Consider the following 18,419-nt stretch of genomic DNA (forward strand, 5'->3'; position numbering starts at 1 on the left):
ACACCAAATATTTAATTGATTTTTCCATTTTTATATATGCGTATAATGCATTTGTTCGGTTTTAATTACATTGTGCCATGTTTACTGTTAGCTGCCTTGACTCCCTGTATCAGAATAAAGTCAGGGAAAAAATAAAGTAAATAAATAAAATAATCTTAGTAGCACTTCTGACCAAGAATATAATCCAAATATTGTTCTCTACTGTTCACACTGCAGCCTTTATATTTCTAATTCTAGTACATTGTTTTTACATCTAGCAAGTGCCGATCAAAAAATGAAGGACTGCACCAATAACATTTTTATCCATTTTTTAAAAAAAAATCTTGTGAAGTAACTGCTGAATACACATTCATCACATCTGTATAGATTAGGAAACACACAGACTACAAAGACTGCTTTAGGAATTTTTCACGATGCTTCCCTGATGACTATATCTGGCCCCTTTTCATTACAAAAAGTACTGATACCAGCCATGCCCTGGCCAAATCCTTTATGTGCTTTTAAAACTCTGTGTAAATAAAAATAACTTCAAAGACAGATCTAAATATTAGTGAACATAGACATGTCTCCAAAATCCTAAACATTTGCTTTTTACTTTTCTATCTGGCGGAGTACCATGAAATGGCACATTGCTCCTACTAGAGTTTCTCAAACTGAGGGTTGGAACTCCTGAAGGGCTCGTGAGGGGGTTTCAGAGGGGTCACCAAAGACCATCAGAAAACACATATTTCTGATGCTCTTACGAATCCCTTTGGAAGAGAAGGCTGAAGATCTCTCTGCCTATCCTCCTTTTTGGAAACAGAAAGCGAATCCTTCCACCAAAAGCCCTCCCCCTGCTGTGATTGGCCAGCCTCTCAGCTGGCCTCTCAGCCAAGGGGAGGGCTGTTTCTGAGACTCCCAAGTGGGGAGGGAAGAGCATGCATGCTGGACACATGGCAGTATGGTTTGCATGTGTGGGGGCGAGGGAGTGCGCAAGGCTGGAGGGAGGCTCCCAGGAGTAAATCTCTTAAAGGCAGGAGGGAAAGCACATGTGTGACATGGGGCTGAGAGTGGCCCAGCAGCATCAGGAGGAGGAGGAGCAACAGCAGAAGCAGCTTAGGTAATTTGTAATGCTATTTATTAGAAAAATTCAGTCTTTCCTTTTGTTTATTATTAATACTCCCATGAGAAAATGTGGGTGAACTACAACTCCCAAAATCATGGGTCAGTCCTCCCCAAATCCCACCAGTATTTACAGTTTGCCACGTTCAGTCTGTGTGCCAGGTTTGGTCCAGATCTATCAGTTGGGTGCACATTGCTCTGTCAATGTGAGTAAACTATAACTCCCAAATTCTGAGGTCAGTGCCCTCAAAACCCCACCAGTATTCAAAGTTTAAAATGTTGGGTATGTGTGGCAAGTTTACTAATTCCATCACCAGTTTGGTACAGAGTGCTCTCTGAGTGTTGGTTAACTACAACTCCCAGAATTCTGGTCTGGATGAGGGCGAACAAACTGAAACTAAATCCAGACAAGACAGAGGTACTCCTGGTCAGTCGCAAGGCCGAACAGGGTATAGGGTTACAGCCTGTGCTGGACGGGGTCGCACTCCCCTTGAAGGCGCAGGTTCGCAGCTTGGGTGTGACCCTGGACTCATCGCTGAGCCTGGAGCCTCAGGTTTCAGCGGTGACCAGGGGAGCATTTGCACAGCTTAGGCTCGTGCGCCAGCTGCGCCCGTATCTTGGGAAGTCTGACTTGGCCACGGTGGTACACGCTTTGGTCACATCCCGCCTCGACTACTGCAACGCTCTCTACGTGGGGCTGCCCTTGAAGACGGCCCGGAAGCTTCAGCTAGTCCAACGCGCGGCAGCCATGGTGTTAACGGGAGCAGGACGCAGAGAGCATACAACGCCCCTGCTGTCCCAGCTCCATTGGCTGCCGATTCGCTACCGGGCCCAATTTAAGGTGCTGGTATTATCCTACAAGGCCCTAAACGGTTCCGGCCCAAAATACCTTGCAGACCGCATCTCGGCCTATGAGCCCACGAGGGCCTTGAGATCATCCGGGGAGGCCCTTCTCTCGGTCCCGCCTGCCTCACAGGCACGTCTGGCGGGGACGAGAGAGCGGGCCTTCTCGGTGGTGGCCCCCCGGCTGTGGAACACCCTCCCTATTGAAGTTAGACAGGCGCCCTCCTTGATGGCCTTTCGTAGGGGCCTGAAAACATGGCTCTTCGAGCAGGCCTTCAGCTGAGAGTATCTTGAACGACACTGGAATGGACTAGGATTATGAATTTTGGCTATGACCCCAGGACTCGACGAAGCGGATTTTTAGTATAAGTATATGTCATGTTGTATTGTCTGTTTGTATTGTCTTGATTTATTGTATAAGGTCCTTTTTTGTTGTTGTTCACCGCCCCGAGTCGCCCTCGGGCTGAGAGGGGCGGTCAATAAATGCAAAAATAAATAAATAAATAAATAAATAAATTCGAAAACAACCCCCCCCCCCAGCCCCACAACTATTCAATGTCATGCCAAGTTTGGTGCAGATCCATTGTGGGCTGGGTTCGGAGTGCTTGTTGATTGTAGACAAACTATAAATCCCAGCAACTACCAAATGCCAAAATCAACCCCACCCCCCAACCCCACCAGTATTCAAATTTCAGCATATCAGATATTTGTGCTAAATTTGGTCCAGATCCATAGTCGTTTGGGTTCACAGTGCTCTCTGGATGTAGATGAACTGTGTCTCCCCTAAATCACTGTAAATTCATCCCAGATCCCTCCAGTGTTTTCTGTTGGTCGTGGGGGTTTTGTGTGAGAAGTTTGTCCCAATTCTATCGTTGGTAGGGTTCAGAATGCTTTTTGATTGTAGATGCTTTCTGATTGTAGATAAATCCCAGCAACTACAACTCCCAAATGTCAAGCTCTATTTTTCCCCAAACCACACCAGTACTCACATTTGAGCATATTGAGTATTCATGCCAAGTTTGGTCCTGATCCATCATTGTTTGAGTCCACAGTGCTCTCTGGATGTAGATGAACTACAACTCCAAAACTCAAGGTCAATACCCACCAAACCCTTTCAGTATTTTCTGTTGGTTATGGGAGATCTGTGTGCCAAGATTGATTCAATTCCATCATTGGTGGAGTCCAGAATGCTCTTTGATAGGTGAAATATAAATTCCAGCAACGACAACTCCCAAATGACAACATCATTTCAAAAACCCGGGTCAGGCTGGACTTCTGTCCCCACACTGGCAAAAAACCTCAAACTTTCCTGACCATCCAGCAGGGCACTCAGACACCAACACCCCCCTCCCCTGAAAAGCCTTAAAAAGTAAAAATTACTTACCCGGCTGCCATTACCCTGATTGCAGCCCTCTTCTGGTGCGTAGAAATGATGCGCCAGGAGAGGGGGCTGGCAGCAGGGTAATGGCGGCTGGGTAATTTTTTTAAACTTTTTTGGGTTTTTAAGGGGGTTTGGGGAAGGGGTGGAGGGTGTCTTGGGTTTTCAGGGCTCCATGGACCCAGAAATTCGGAGACAGTTGTGTGGATTGGGCCCACAGCTGGAAAGAACTGGATCTTCTGAAAGACCTGGATCTTTCCAGGTGTCAAATTAATTCAGCATAAAGCAGGGTTTTCCTGCATGAATTCATTTTTACCTAAAGCATCATTTGGATACCTCAGGAAAAAACACAAGAGCTCGTGCATTTTGCTCAAGTTGTCTCCACTCTGCTCTAAAACACATGTGTCAAGGCCCATGGAGTGAATCCAGCCCATGATGTCATTTTATGTGGCCCTCCAGATGCTGGACTATTATTATTATTATTATTTTATTTACTTCACTTGTATACCGCTCTTCTCAGCCATAGGCGACTCAGAGCGGTTAACAACCAGTATCAACAATACAGTACAAAATCATTAATCATTTAAAACAGTAATATCCATTAATTAACATCAGAACTTCAATACAACAATATAGGAAAACAACAATCCATCACGTCTCATCAATAGAATCAGCATCCAATCTCGTTGTCCATTAATCCATATTCCAATAATCAATCAATTGTACTGCTTAGTTGAAAGCCTGTTCGAAGAGCCAGGTCTTCACTCTCTTCCTGAATGCCAATGAGGAGGGGGCCGATCTAATGTCTGTGGGAAGGGCGTTCCACAGCCGGGGGGCCACTACTGAGAAGGCCCTGTCTCTCGTCCCCGCCAGGCGTGGTTGTGAAGCCGGCGGGACCGAGAGCAGGGCATCCCCAGACGATCATAACGTCCTAACAGTAGACTATGACTACTGTAATCCTCATCATTACATATCAAAGACTAGAACTGAGGAGAGTTGTGATACAGTAATATCTGGAAGGTTGCAGATTATTTTAATCAGGAGAGTAGGGTTTGAATTTATATCCAAGGCTTGTGGATAGGATGTCTGACATTAAAATGTTATTTAACTTTCCCCAGCCTCGGAGCCACAAGTGCTGTTAGTTTGCAATTCTCAGTCCTTATGATGGATAATAAAAAGGGATGGGGACCCAAATTGGGTAAAAACTAAAGAGCACTGACTTCTATGTAAAAGAACTATAGTTGGATCTCAATATCCACAGTTTCTCTGTCCATGGATTCAGTGGACTTCAAAGGCAACTATAAGACTGATGTGGCCCTCAAAAAAATTGAGCTTAACACCCCTGCTCTAAAAGAAACGCTTGTGTATATTGAGAAAGGGAAGAAGAAGTGAAACTGAACTGAGCCAAAGAGTAGGAACTGGTCCGCAGCATTCGTCTAAACATAAGAAGGCTGATACCTCTTCCACACAACTGAATAAAATCATCATCATCATCATTTAATAACTTATTAATCGCCCTCCATCCGAGAATGCTCTAGGCAATTTAAATTATAAAAGATAAAATACAGACATACAAAAATTAAAAATTAACAGAGATCGAATGCTCTAGTAAAAAGCCAGGTCTTAAGTGCGAGAATAAAAGGCCCTAAATCACGCATTATCTGCTTTGAACTAGAATATATGACAGTGTGGACTAAGATATCCCAGTTTAAAGCAGATATTGTGGGATAATCTGCCTGGATATTCTGGGGTATAGGGCTGTGTGGAAGGACCATGAGAGAATGAGCTGTGAGAGACAGCCTCTACAATGCTCTCCAGCATCAGGCATTCAACATCACATAACCTCCAGGCATAGTGATTCTGTTTAGCCATCACTGATAATGAACAAGCATGCATCATCCATAGTTCTATATATGTGTAGACCCATATAATGCAGTGTACAACCATATAATGCAGTTCAATGCAGACAAACTGCATTATATGAGTCTACACTGACCATGTAAGGCAGTTTCACAATTTTTCAAACTGCATTATATGACAGCGTCGATGGGGCCTATGAGAAACAGCCAGAATCCACAATGCAGGGAAAGGCTTATAGTATTTTACTGCATGGTGCCTGGAGCTAGAAGACTAGTGGAATTTACTGATTATTTAGTACTCCTGTTCAGATAAGGAATCATCCCTTAGTTACTTACTTACTTACTTACTTACTTAGGCAATCCCTCGTTGGACGAGTAAGATGGTCTTCCTTGATTACTATTTTTGTGGGTTTGTAGGTGGCTGTGGAGCCCTATTCTTAACCCGCATCTTCTCCCACAGTGAAGGCATTGGTTTCCAGGTGGAAGGCGGTCCCGGTCGGGGTTGGCTTGACACGCCTTCCTCCTGGCACGTTTCTCTCTTTCACCTCCACTCGTGCCTCCTCGAATTCTGCAGCACTGCTGGTCACAGCTGACCTACACCAGGGGCGGTCAAGGGCCAGGGCTTCCCAGTTCTCAGCATCTATGCCAGAGTTTTTAAGGTTGGCTTTGAGCCCATCTTTAAATCTCTTTTCCTGTCCTCCAACATTCCGTTTTCCGTTCTTAAGTTCAGAGTAGAGCAACTGCTTTGGGAGATGGTGGTCAGGCATCCGGACAACGTGGTCGGTCCAGCGGAGTTGATGGCAGAGGACCATCGCTTCTATGCTGGTGGTCTTTGCTTCTTCCAGCATGCTGACGTTTGTCCGCTTGTCTTCCCAAGATATTTGCAGGATCTTCCGGAGGCAGCGCTGATGGAATCGTTCCAGGAGTTGCATGTGACGTCTGTAGACAGTCCACGTTTCGCAGGCATAGAGCAGGGTTGGGAGGACAATAGAATCATAGAATCATAGAATCAAAGAGTTGGAAGAGACCTCATGGGCCATCCAGTCCAATAGCTCTATAAACAAGCACCTTGGGATGCTATAGTTCTATATATGTGTAGACCCATATAATGTTCTATACATAGAACATTATATGTACACATATAGTTCTATATATGTGTAGACCCATATAATGCAGTGTACAACCATATAATGCAGTTCAATGCAGATAAACTGCATTATATGAGTCTACACTGACCATGTAAGGCAGTTTCACAATTTTTCAAACTGCATTATATGACAGCATCGATGGGGCCCATGAGAAACAGCCAGAATCCACCATGCAGGGAAAGGCTTATAGTATTTTACTGCATGGTGCCTGGAGCTAGAAGACTAGTGAAATTTGCTGATTATTTAGTACTCCTGTTCAGTTAAGGAATCATCCCTTAGTTAATCTGCATTCTTTAATCTTTGCATGGATTGATCCTTTGTTAAGATTTATCCTTTTTCCTCCTAATATTATAATAATGCATTATCACATCTTAAACTTACCTTTCTTCCCCATAGGTGAATACAGCTATCTGGGGACTACACTTCGACAGGTGAACGTAGAGCCAATGCCCTCTCTCACAGATGTTAAACAGCTCATAGCGCTGTATGGAATATTGCCCTTAGGTAAGATTGCACAAGAAGCTGCCAGAGGGCAGGGTACCTCGCCATCTTTCTTACCTGTGGCAATGACGGATTTGATGTGGGTTGAAAGCATTCTGAAGATTTCTTTTTCTGATTAAGTATTCTGAGCTGAGAAGGCTTTAATAGCAGACTTAAAAGAGGAATTTGTGTACTATTGTGTTTAATAGCACACAAATTTCTTTGCCAGTTTTGTTTGCATGTTAACTGTTTGGGAACTGCAGCACATAAAACAGAGTCACTGGGAGAGCGTAATAGAAAATACAAGCTCCAGTGATTTAATTTAATCAAATTTGGGAGAAAGGCAAAGGCTGCAATTTACCTTTTTACAAGCCCACTAATGTGTCTTGCTATTAAACAATGGAAGCACTTATGGAATTAGTCAGAGCTCATTTCATATATCAGAGAGAGTGCTTTTAATTGTCCTTGTATGTCATTACATGCAAATCATATAACGAGATACACCTAGAATAGAAAGGCTACATGGTTCAAGTACACTATCATTTTCTATATATTATATAAACGCTTAAGAGTCAAATAATCTCAAGAGCCATCTAGTGAGCATTCTGTTTTCCAATGGAATTGCCTCCTCAACTGTATATTTGTTGCTCTGAAAGCTTTGAGACTGTGTCCAGATCAAGAAACGTTTTTAGTTTAAATGCCTGTGCTTGATTGTTTACACCAGCAACATTTTGATCAATTAGTTGATAAAATTATAAAATTTCACATCTTTATTCAAAATGTAAGTACCTTAATGAGATATTTGATGTTTTGATATACCTACAAACAACTTCAATAAATGTAAGCAAGTTTGCTAAATTAATGTAAAATTAACATTTTTCAATAATAGACATGAATTAACATCTCATGGGTTCTTCAAAATTGCTAACAAAGTATCCTTTACAACAATCTTTTTTATTCAATAAAAAGACAAAATAGAACACAGAAATTATATGTAAAACTACCAAAATCTGCATCTGTTCAATGCCCACTGCTACTGAACCACAGTTATCTTCTGACCTTCAAATATTGCCTCCTCCATGGAGTGTAGTTTTCTAACACTGCTAATTGTAAATCTTCTAATAATAATATATAGATCATATTTTGGAAAAACTCTCCAACCATACCTCCTCGTGGACAACAAGTTAAACATGAGCCAACAATGTGATGTGGCGGCAAAAAAAGCCAATGGGATTTTGGCCTGCGTCAATAGGAGCATAGTGTCTAGATCTAGGGAAGTAATGCTACCCCTCTATTCCGCTCTGGTTAGACCACACCTGGAATATTGTGTCCAATTCTGGGCACCACAATTGAAGAGAGATATTGACAAGCTAGAATGTGTCCAGAAGAGGGCGACTAAAATGATCAAGGGTCTGGAGAACAAGCCCTATGCGGAGTGGCTTAAGGAGCTGGGCATGTTTAGCCTGACGAAGAGAAGGCTGAGAGGAGATATGATAGCCATGTATAAATATGTGAGAGGAAGCCACAGGGAGGAGGGAGCAAGGTTGTTTTCTGCTTCCTTGGAGACTAGGACGTGGAACAATGGCTTCAAACTACAAGAGAGGAGATTCCATCTGAACATGAGGAAGAACTTCCTGACTGAGAGCCGTTCAACAGTGGAACTCTCTGCCCCGGAGTGTGGTGGAGGCTCCTTCTTTGGAAGCTTTTAAACAGAGGCTGGATGGCCATCTGTCAGGGGTGATTTGAATGCAATATTCCTGCTTCTTGGCAGGGGGTTGGACTGGATGGCCCAGAAGGTCTCTTCCAACTCTATGATTCTATGATAATATCATACAAGTTTTATTATCAACATTCTTAACAGTGTGTTATAAGAAAAAAGGGGGGATTACTTCTATTAAGCAGCTACCAATTTTGTTGTCCAACATTTATTTTAACATTGCCCTTTCTATCAGTGATTTTTAGTCCCTAAACATTGTTACAAGCCAATCTATTGCACACAGAGATTTCAGTTCTTGTGTTGATTTATCTTTCAGAAACAGATGAATTTATCCTGTTCCTTCTGATTCCTCTTCTTCTAGATCATATTTGAGATTATTACAGAATTCTTTTGCTTCTTGCAGTGTTGTAATCTATAGTGTTTTCTGTTGCGTGTGCAAGTGCGATACACCTCCCACAGCTAGCCCAAGAAGTACGCTCACACATGATATTGGGATGAACAATGGCCACAACTCATTTATTGGTAACAGGAACAAGGATTGGCAGCCAAGCATGGGTCTTGAATCACAATCGGGCAGCCCACTGCTGTCCGATACCGCAAAAGCCAGGGTGCTGCCGGCACAACACCGGGCAAACGCTACTCGGCACCCCTGGGACCACCAGGCATTCCCCCTTTCCGCTAGGGGGAGGTACCAAACCAGATCCAGGGCCCATGCCCCATGCCAACAAGGAGTTGTGACAAGAAGCATAAAACAAACAAGTAACTGATAACAGGTAACCAGGACAAGGTAAACAACAACAAAAGTTAAGCACCGATGAAAACATAAAGCGCATGCAGGGTGAGTGGGATGGATCAGCTGTTGCAGGCACAGTGCCTGCTGGGGAGCCTGGGCAGCCTTATATAGGCTGCCCACGAAGAGGAAGAGGCCAATTGACCCGCCGGCGGGAAACCCTCCCGCCATCCGAGGGGGCTTCTGGGAGGAAGAAGCCCCCCCTGCGGCAAGAATGGCAGTGGGGGACGCCTTGCACTGCAACTTCCTTGGTCTGATAAGTTGGGCCATGCCTTCCGGTGATGTGTATTGTTTTAAGTACTTGTTCTCTTCTTTCACTTGGCACGTACAGTAAAAAATGTACAGGAATCCCTCAACAGTCTGCTGCAGAAGGAGATTAGGGGTGGGGACTCGAGACAGGGCCTTTTCTGTGGTGGCCCCCCCGACTCTGGAACGCCCTCCCAAAAGATCTTAGACAGGCCCCTACATTGGCAGTCTTCAGAAAGAACTTGAAGACCTGGCTGTTCCAATGTGCCTTCTCAGATTAGGAATCTCCAATACCAAGTCCTAGAAGCACTTTAGTAGAACTAAGACTGCTGCACACCGCATACTGCACTTTATAATCCTACATACCTCCTGCCACATCAGCACTTTTAATCTTGTACCCATTACTCTGGCCCGGCCCAGTTTTATAGTGTCTTGATGTATTGTTTATTGTTTGTTGTTTATATTGCTTGACTGTTTTTAATTTGCTTTAGGTATTGTATTGTGTTTTGAGGCCTTGGCCTATGTAAGCCGTATCGAGTCCTTCGGGAGATGCTAGCGGGGTACAAATAAATTAATAATAATAATAATAATAATTGAAGAAAAGTCCCAAAGGCCACTGAAAGTTCGCTTAGTAGTGTTTCAAATGTGGTGAGATGTGTTCCACACTGGGCATGCGTACTCAGCAGCAGTGTAGCATAGCGCACTTTCTACATCAAATATGTGCAAATCTTTCGGAACTGCTTTGAATTTGATTATCTGAGTCTGCACTGCCAGATAATCCAGTTCGAAACAGGTAATCTGGATTTTATACAGCCGTATAGAAGGGGCCTTAGTCTCAAGCCAGCTCGAAACTGCAACGTATGATCAGTGTAGGTGGTCCCCAAGTCTATTCTGAGAATAAGAGTTAGAATCAGGGAATAGCTGAATGCCTCCATATACCAGAGGAAAAGTTAAAGTACTGAATGCCCCTTCAATTACAAATACAATGTTCTTCTATATTGGGAGAACTCATTTCTCAGCTTTCTAAATTTTCTGTATTTTAGACTTTAGTCTAGTTAAAATCATTTAGATTTTACACTTTTAAAGAAAGAGTCCAGGTTTGATTTCCTAACCTAGAAGTGATCTTAAGATGTCCTCAGTCCCACTGATTTCTTGCTTTATTAGTATTTATGGGCAATTAAAGTAAAACAGTCCAAATTGTATTTCCATAGGTTCTCAATCTGTACATGAGAAAGCTCCTCTAGTGAAGACTTTGCTCTTGGCTGGACCAGTTGGAGTGGGGAAAAAGATGCTTATCCATGCACTGTGCACTGAAACAGGAGCCAACCTTTTCAATTTATCTGCATCTAACATTGCAGGGAAATACCCTGGCAAGGCTGGGCTGCAGTTGATGCTTCATATGGTTTTTAAGGTAAGACATGGTTTTTCCCTTATAAAAATACAGAAGCCTATATTTTAGTTACATATTAAGCCCTAAATCTAATTGCTAGTCCATTGTTTATTTATTTATTTATTTATTTATCGTGACATCCGCAACCAGAACATTGTATTACATTTCTAACAGAACAAAACAAACAAACAGATAAAAAAACTACACAAATTTTGCAAACTTGGTAGCTGATTAAATGTCCTTTGACCAGTATCTGGCCACTTGGAGTGCCTCTGGTGTTGCCGCAAGAAGGTCCTCCATTGTGCATGTGGCAGGACTCAAGTTGCATTGCAGCAGGTGGTCAGTGGTTTGCTCTTCTCCACACTCACATGTTGTGGATTCAACTTTGTAGCCCCATTTCTGAAGGTTGGCTCTGCATCGCGTGGTGCCAGAGCGCAGTCTGTTTAGCACCTTCCAAGTCGCCCAGTCTTCCGTGTGCCCAGGAGGGAGTCTCTCATCTCGTATCACCCACGGATTGAGGTGCTGGGTTTGAGCCTGCCACTTTTGAACTCTCGCTTGCTGAGGTGTTCCAGCGAGTGTCTCTGTAGATCTAAGAAAACTATTTCTTGATTTAAGTCATTGACGTGCTGGCTGATACCCAAACAGGGGATGAGCTGGAGATGTCTCTGCCTTGGTCCTTTCACTATTAGCTGCAACTTCTCGGCGGATGTCAGGTGTTGCAATACCGGCTAAGCAGTGTAATTTCTCCAGTGGTGTGGGGCGCAGACACCCTGTGATAATGCGGCATGTCTCATTAAGAGCCACATCCACTGTTTTATTGTGGTGAGATGTGTTCCACACTGGGCATGCGTACTCAGGAGCAGTGTAGCATAGCGCAAGGGCAGATGTCTTCACTGTATCTGGTTGTGATCCCCAGGTTGTGCCAGTCAGCTTTCGTATGATATTGTTTCTAGCACCCACTTTTTGTTTGATGTTCAGGCAGTGCTTCTTGTAGGTCAGAGAACGGTCCAGAGTGACTCCCAGGTATTTGGGTGCACTGCAATGCTCCAGTGGGATTCCTTCCCAGGTAATCCTCAGAGCTCGTCTGTTCTTGTCTGTTCTTAAGGTGAAAGGCACATGTCTGTGTTTTAGATGGATTAGGGATCAGTTGGTTTTCCCTGTAATAGGCAGTTAGAGCACCTAGGGCTTTGGAGAGCTTCTGTTCAGCCATCTCAAAGCTCCCTGCTTGAGCAGTAATAGCACGATCATCAGCATAGATGAAACTCTCTGTCCCTTCTGGCAGTGGCTGGTCATTTGTGTAGATGTTGAACATGGATGGAGCGAGCACACAACCCTGAGGCAGGCTGTTCTTCTGTTTCCGCCATCTGCTTCTCTGGCCCTGGAACTCAACTCATGATATTATACATTTTTCTCAGGAGGAGGCGGTGGTTCACAGTATCATAAGCCGCTGACAGGTCTATGAAGACAGCTCCTGTGATCTGCTGCCTTTCAAAGCCATCTTCTATGTGCTGAGTCAGGTTCAGCACTTGCGATGTGCAGCTTTTGCCTTTCCTGAAGCCAGCTTGCTGTGGAATCAGACATGGGTCTATTTTTTCCATAATTCTATGCAGAATGAGTCTCTCCAGAACTTTGTAGAGGTGGCACAGCAGGGAGATTGGTCTGTAGCTTTTTGGATCATTACGGTCTTTGCCTGGCTTCAAGATGGCAATGACTCTTGCTTTCCTCCAGATTTTGGGGATCTGACAGGATGCAGTGCATAGTAAACCCACTGAATTGAGCATATACCAACACTGATAAAAATTTGATTAATTAGTAATTTTTTTACTCTATATGGGCTTAACAATTTGATGCCATCCTGTATTCAAAATTATTTTGATCTTGTAATAATGCATAAAAATCAAATCACAGTATTAATAGTCGTGAAAAATAGATTGTTTTGCTCACCGTTATTGCATTTTTAAGTGACTTCCAGGTTGACTCTGTTGACTGAATCCTAGGATTTTCTTGGCAAGATAATTACCTGCCTCTCCTCATGGCTCGAGATGGGTTACCACATAATTAAAACACATAAACATTGTAAACATTCTCTAAATTTATGTATTTCTATAAAATATGCATATTAAAATGTATTTCTATAAAATACATATTAAAATACACAGAACAGAGATTAAACACAAGACACAAGTTTAAAATTTATACTTAAAACTGATAGATGCATTCAGAGGCAGTTGGTCATTGCCATCCTCTTAGGCTTATTATTATTATTATTATTATTATTATTATTATTATTATTAAACTTTATTTGTACCCCGCTAGCATCTCCCAAAGGACTCGATGTGGCTTACAAAGGCCAAGGCCTCAACACACAATATAACAATACAAAACCTAAAGCAAATTAAAACAATTAAAGCAATATAAACAACAAGCAATAAACAATACACTAAGACACAATAAAACTGGGCTGGGCCAGAGTAATGGGTACAGGATTAAAAGTGCTGATGTGACAGGTGGTATATAAGGCATTATAGGACAAGTGCAGTGTGCGATGTGCAGCAATCTTAGTTCTAATAAAGTGCTTCTGGGACTTGGTATTGGAGATTTCCTAATCTGGGAAGGCACATCAGAACAGCCAGGTCTTTAAGTTCTTTCTGAAGACTGCCAATGTATGGGCCTGTCTAAGATCTTTGGGGAGGGTGTTCCAGAGTCGGGGGGCCACCACTGAAAAGGCCTTGTCTCGTGTCCCCACCAAACGCGCTTGCGACGCAGGCGGGATCACGAGCAGGGCCTCTCCAGATGACCAAAGTGAACGTGTGGGTTCGTAGATGGAGATGCAGTCATGCAGGTAAGATGGTCCCAAACGGTTCAAGGCTAAGAGAGTGTCACTTATCCAAGGTCACCCAAGTAGGCTTCAGTGACTGATCAAGGACCTCCCACCATCCTAGTCTAAATCCTAGTCATTTGATGTCTATCACATACCTACATGCTCTTTTCATCTTTGTTGTAATTCTAAACACATATGTTTCCATTATTTTCATACACCTTTTAGGCAGCATTCCTATTCATACTTACACAGGAAGTATGGAACTCAGCTGGACTTATTTCTAAATAGACATGAATAAGTCTGCACTGTTGAAAGGTCAGCAATTTGTGAGTCCCACAGTTAAAATTGCAGCCTTAGTCACCGTAGCCAATAGTGAGAGAATCTGAGAGTTGGTCCAAAACACCAGGAGGACCACATGTTGCCCATCCCTCTTTTTTAAAAGAGAACTTTTAAGAAAGGAATAGAAGTGAGACATTTGTACTATTTTACACTACAATTTGTTATCCAAAGGCATCAGGTCTCAGCAGGGTCCTAGCTCTCTCTAAGACAGGCCCCTTCAACCTGTGGCCTTCCAGATTTTATGCTTCACAACTCACAGAAGCCCTAGTCAGCTTGTTCAAAGATTAGAAATTTTGGGAGCTAAAATCCAAAACACCTGGAGGGCAGCAGGTTGAAGCAGCCCGCTCTAAAGTGATCCAACTGTTCTGTATCAGTTGATGGGATGGGCTTATATACAGTAATCAAATGCTCCCTTTCTATGTTGTTGTTGTTCATTCGTTCAGTCGTCTCCGACTCTTCGTGACCTCATGGACCAGCCCACGCCAGAGCTCCCTGTCGGCCGTCACCACCCCCAGCTCCTTCAAGGTCAGTCCAGTCACTTCAAGGATGCCATCCATCCATCTTGCCCTTGGTCGGCCCCTCTTCCTTTTACCTTCTACTTTCCCCAGCATAATTGTCTTCTCTAGGCTTTGCTGTCTCCTCATGATGTGGCCAAAGTACTTCATCTTAGCCTCTACTATCCTTCCCTCCAGTGAGCAGCCGGGCTTTATTTCCTGGAGGATGGACTGGTTGGATCTTCTCGCAGTCCAAGGCACTCTCAGAACTTTCCTCCAACACCACAGTTCAAAAGCATCTATCTTCCTTCGCTCAGCCTTCCCTAAGGTCCAGCTCTCACATCCGTAGGTGACTACAGGGAATACCATGGCTTTGACTAGGCGGATCTTTGTTGCCAGTGTGATGTCTCTGCTCTTTACTATTTTATTGAGATTGGACATTGCTCTTTTCCCAAGAAGTAAGTGTCTTCTGATTTCCTGGCCACAGTCTGCATCCGCAGTAATCTTTGCACCTAGAAATACAAAGTCTGTCACGGCCTCCACATTTTCTCCCTCTATTTTCTAGTTGTCAATCATTCTTGTTGCCATAATCTTGGTTTTTTTGATGTTTAGCTGCAACACGGCTTTTGCGCTTTCTTCTTTCACCTTGATTAGAAGGCTCCTCAGCTCCTCCTTGCTTTCGGCCATCAGAGTGGTGTCATCTGCATATCTGAGGTTGTTAATGTTAAAGTTTGTTAATGTTCCCTTCCTATAATATGTTAAAAACAACAGCCCGTGAAGCTGTAACCTAGTCTTACCTCTGAAGTCTTCATTTCTATGTGTGGGTTTCTGTGTGTGTGTGTGTTTTTTTTTTTTACCTAATTAGAGAAGTGTTTAGTTATATATCAACTCTCCCATCACCAACTGTAGTCTGCAATAGTCCACTTAGACCACTTTAGTGAGAACTAGCTATAAGTACAGGCAATCCCCGAGTTACAAACATCTGACTTACAAATGACTCATAGTTAAGAACAGGGGTGAGACAACAAGAATTGAGAAAAATCTATCCCTAGGAAGGAAATTGATTCCTGAAAGAGTTTTCACAAGTAAAAGGTGTCTCCACTGAAGCTTTATCACCAATCCTTGTTTCCACAAGTCATTTTTTTTCAAAATCCAATTATTTTAGAGACAGAAAGTGAAGTAAAATCTTCTGAACAGGGGTACAGACAGCAAAACAAACACCACGGGATGTTAACCCTTCCCCTATGCTATCCAGAGCTTTTGTATATATTTATTTATTAACATATTTCTGGTTTGATCTGCACTTAAATAATGTACCTGTTCTGACTTATATACAAATTCAACTTATGAACAAACCTAACTTAGGGACTGCTTGTATCTGACACATACTATATTTCATTTGAATATTTTTTGATGTTCTGTGTTTAGCCAATGGAAATACTTGTACATCTCAAAATACCAATTATCCCCATACTGGCAGTATTTGTAAGGCAAGTATAGGTTTGGGACATGATAAAAACTATGGTATTTCTCACACTTAATGAAATACATAACATTTCCTGAACTGTGCGAATTATCATGTGTTGTTTTATAATTCACAGTGGTAATGAAGTAACTTAGTTCTGCTTCAAGTTATCAATTGTTTGTACAAATAAAGAGATTAGCCTTAAATTGATTCCCAGGGAGTAGAGATTGACCATTAGGCAGCTTTCTATTCTTAAATGAGCAGTTGGCTAATGCTAATTATTACATCAAAGATACCTTAAGTAAGTAAGCAGTCATGGGACTAATATGCTTCACAGTTAAACTATCCTGCTTGTTTTTAAATGGTTCTAAAAGTTACAATTTTGGTCACAAAGCAAACAGCAAAACAGATATTATACATACCATACCTCCTGCCTTCCCCAAATAATCATGGGCATTTAATAATTATTTTTTAAAGAAAGAAATAAGGAATTTAAGTCTCATTAACAGCATCAAGAGGGTTTGCAGTTCATGAACTTCAGTTAGATTGCATCCCAGCAATTAAATTCATGCTTCTTTAATCAGAGATTGTTCTCACAAGATGCCTATACACTGTGGAATCAATGCAGTTTGATACCACTTTAACTACCGTGCATCAATGCTGTGGAATCGTGACAGTTGTAGTTCAGCCTTTTTTAGCCTTCTCTGTCAAACTGTGCTGGTGCTCCATCAAACTTCAGATCCCAGAATTCCATAGCATTGTGCCATAGCAGTTAAAGGGGTGTCAAATTGCATTAATTGTAAGTGTATATTATCTAATCCTTTATACTAGATTAATTCTAGCCATTGGCAATACTTTCCTGAGTTACCATTTTTATAAACCATTACTTTAGCAATTGCGCAGCAATTGTGCTCTGAGTGAACATTGTTTCTAAGAAAGCATACACAATGATACCTTTACTTAAGAGCTTAATTCATTCTGTGACTGAGCTCTTAACTCAAAACACTCTTATCCCAAAGTTAATTTTCTCATTTAAATGCTATTAACCCATTCCGAACCCTCCCTATTTTTGTTACATGTTTTAAAATAAGAAAATGTACTTCATAAATAACAAAGAATGTATAAAACATAATGATTAATAATAATAATAATAATAATAATAATAATAATAATAATAATCTTTATTTATACCCCGCCACCATCTCCCCAGTGGGGACTCGGAGCGGCTTACATGAGGCCAAGCCCGAACAACAAATTACAATAAAAATAAAACCAAAACACAACCGAAAACACAAACAATAAACAGCAACATCATAATAAAATAAAATATGTAAATACATAACAATATAAAGTTACAATAGATGCAATCACAATGACAATGGGCGGGCTGCATGTAATGATTAAAAGAGAGACTAATTAAAACTAATTTAAAACTTGGGCGAGATAAAAAGAGACAGATTATTTGCAGAGGAGAGCTCATTATAGCAGGGGTTGTGGAATCAAGCTTTCCCACAGAGGGGGATGACATATACTCCAATGACAGAACGTTGAGGCTAAGCAGTAGTGTGGGATTGTATTTATTTATTTTATTTTATTTATTTAAACCTTTTATACCCTGGTCTTCTCAACCTCTATAGAGGGACTCAGGCCGGCTTACAGCGTAAATTAATACACAAATACCTTTAAAAACATAATCACATCAAAAAGTTAAATACAACAGAATAAATACACAAACCAAGTCGCCAAGATAAAATCACGTTCATCTCAATCCGCCAGTGTGGTTAGTAGTTGTTAGCTAATTGCTGAACTTCCCAATCATTCTGAGAATGCTATGTCCCAAAGCCAGGATTTCACTAGCTTTCTGAAGGTCAGGAGGGAAGGGGCAGATCTAATCTCCATCGGGAGAGAGTGCCACAACCGAGGGGCCGCCACCGAGTAGACCCTGTCTCTCGTCCCCACCAGACGCGTTTGTGAAAGTGGTGGGACCAAAAGCAGGGTCCCTCCAGAAGATCTTAACAACCTTGATGGTTCATAGGTGAGAATCCGTTCGGACAGGTAAACTGGGCTGGAACCGTTTAGGGTTTTGTAGGTCAACACCAGCACTTTGAATTGTGCTCGGAAGCTAATTGGCAGCCAGTGGAGCTGATGCAGCAAAGGAGTAGTGTGCTCCCTGTACCCCTCTCCTGTTAGTAATCTTGCTACCGCACATTGGACTAGTTGCAGATTCCGGGCAGTCTTCAGAGGCAACCCCACGTAGAGAGTATTGCAGTAATCTATACGGGATGTAACCAGAGCGTGTACCACCATGACTAAGTCAGACTTCCCAAGGTACGGGCGCAGCTGGCGCA

General features: G+C 42.3%; 1 protein-coding gene across 2 annotated transcripts in view; it reads left to right on the forward strand.

Annotated features, from left to right (window-relative positions):
- IQCA1 (IQ motif containing with AAA domain 1) overlaps positions 1-18,419 on the forward strand; it is a 115,427-nt gene that overhangs the window by 76,053 nt on the left and 20,955 nt on the right. For both annotated transcript variants that reach the window (XM_060783944.2, XM_060783962.2), the window contains exons 14-15: positions 6,726-6,833; positions 10,774-10,973. In XM_060783944.2, the coding sequence (XP_060639927.2) occupies positions 6,726-6,833; positions 10,774-10,973 (308 nt within the window). The remainder of the gene's footprint in view (positions 1-6,725; positions 6,834-10,773; positions 10,974-18,419) is intronic.

This window comes from Anolis sagrei, chromosome 1 (assembly GCF_037176765.1).
Source record: "Anolis sagrei isolate rAnoSag1 chromosome 1, rAnoSag1.mat, whole genome shotgun sequence".
Classification (NCBI taxonomy): Eukaryota; Metazoa; Chordata; class Lepidosauria; order Squamata; family Dactyloidae; genus Anolis; species Anolis sagrei.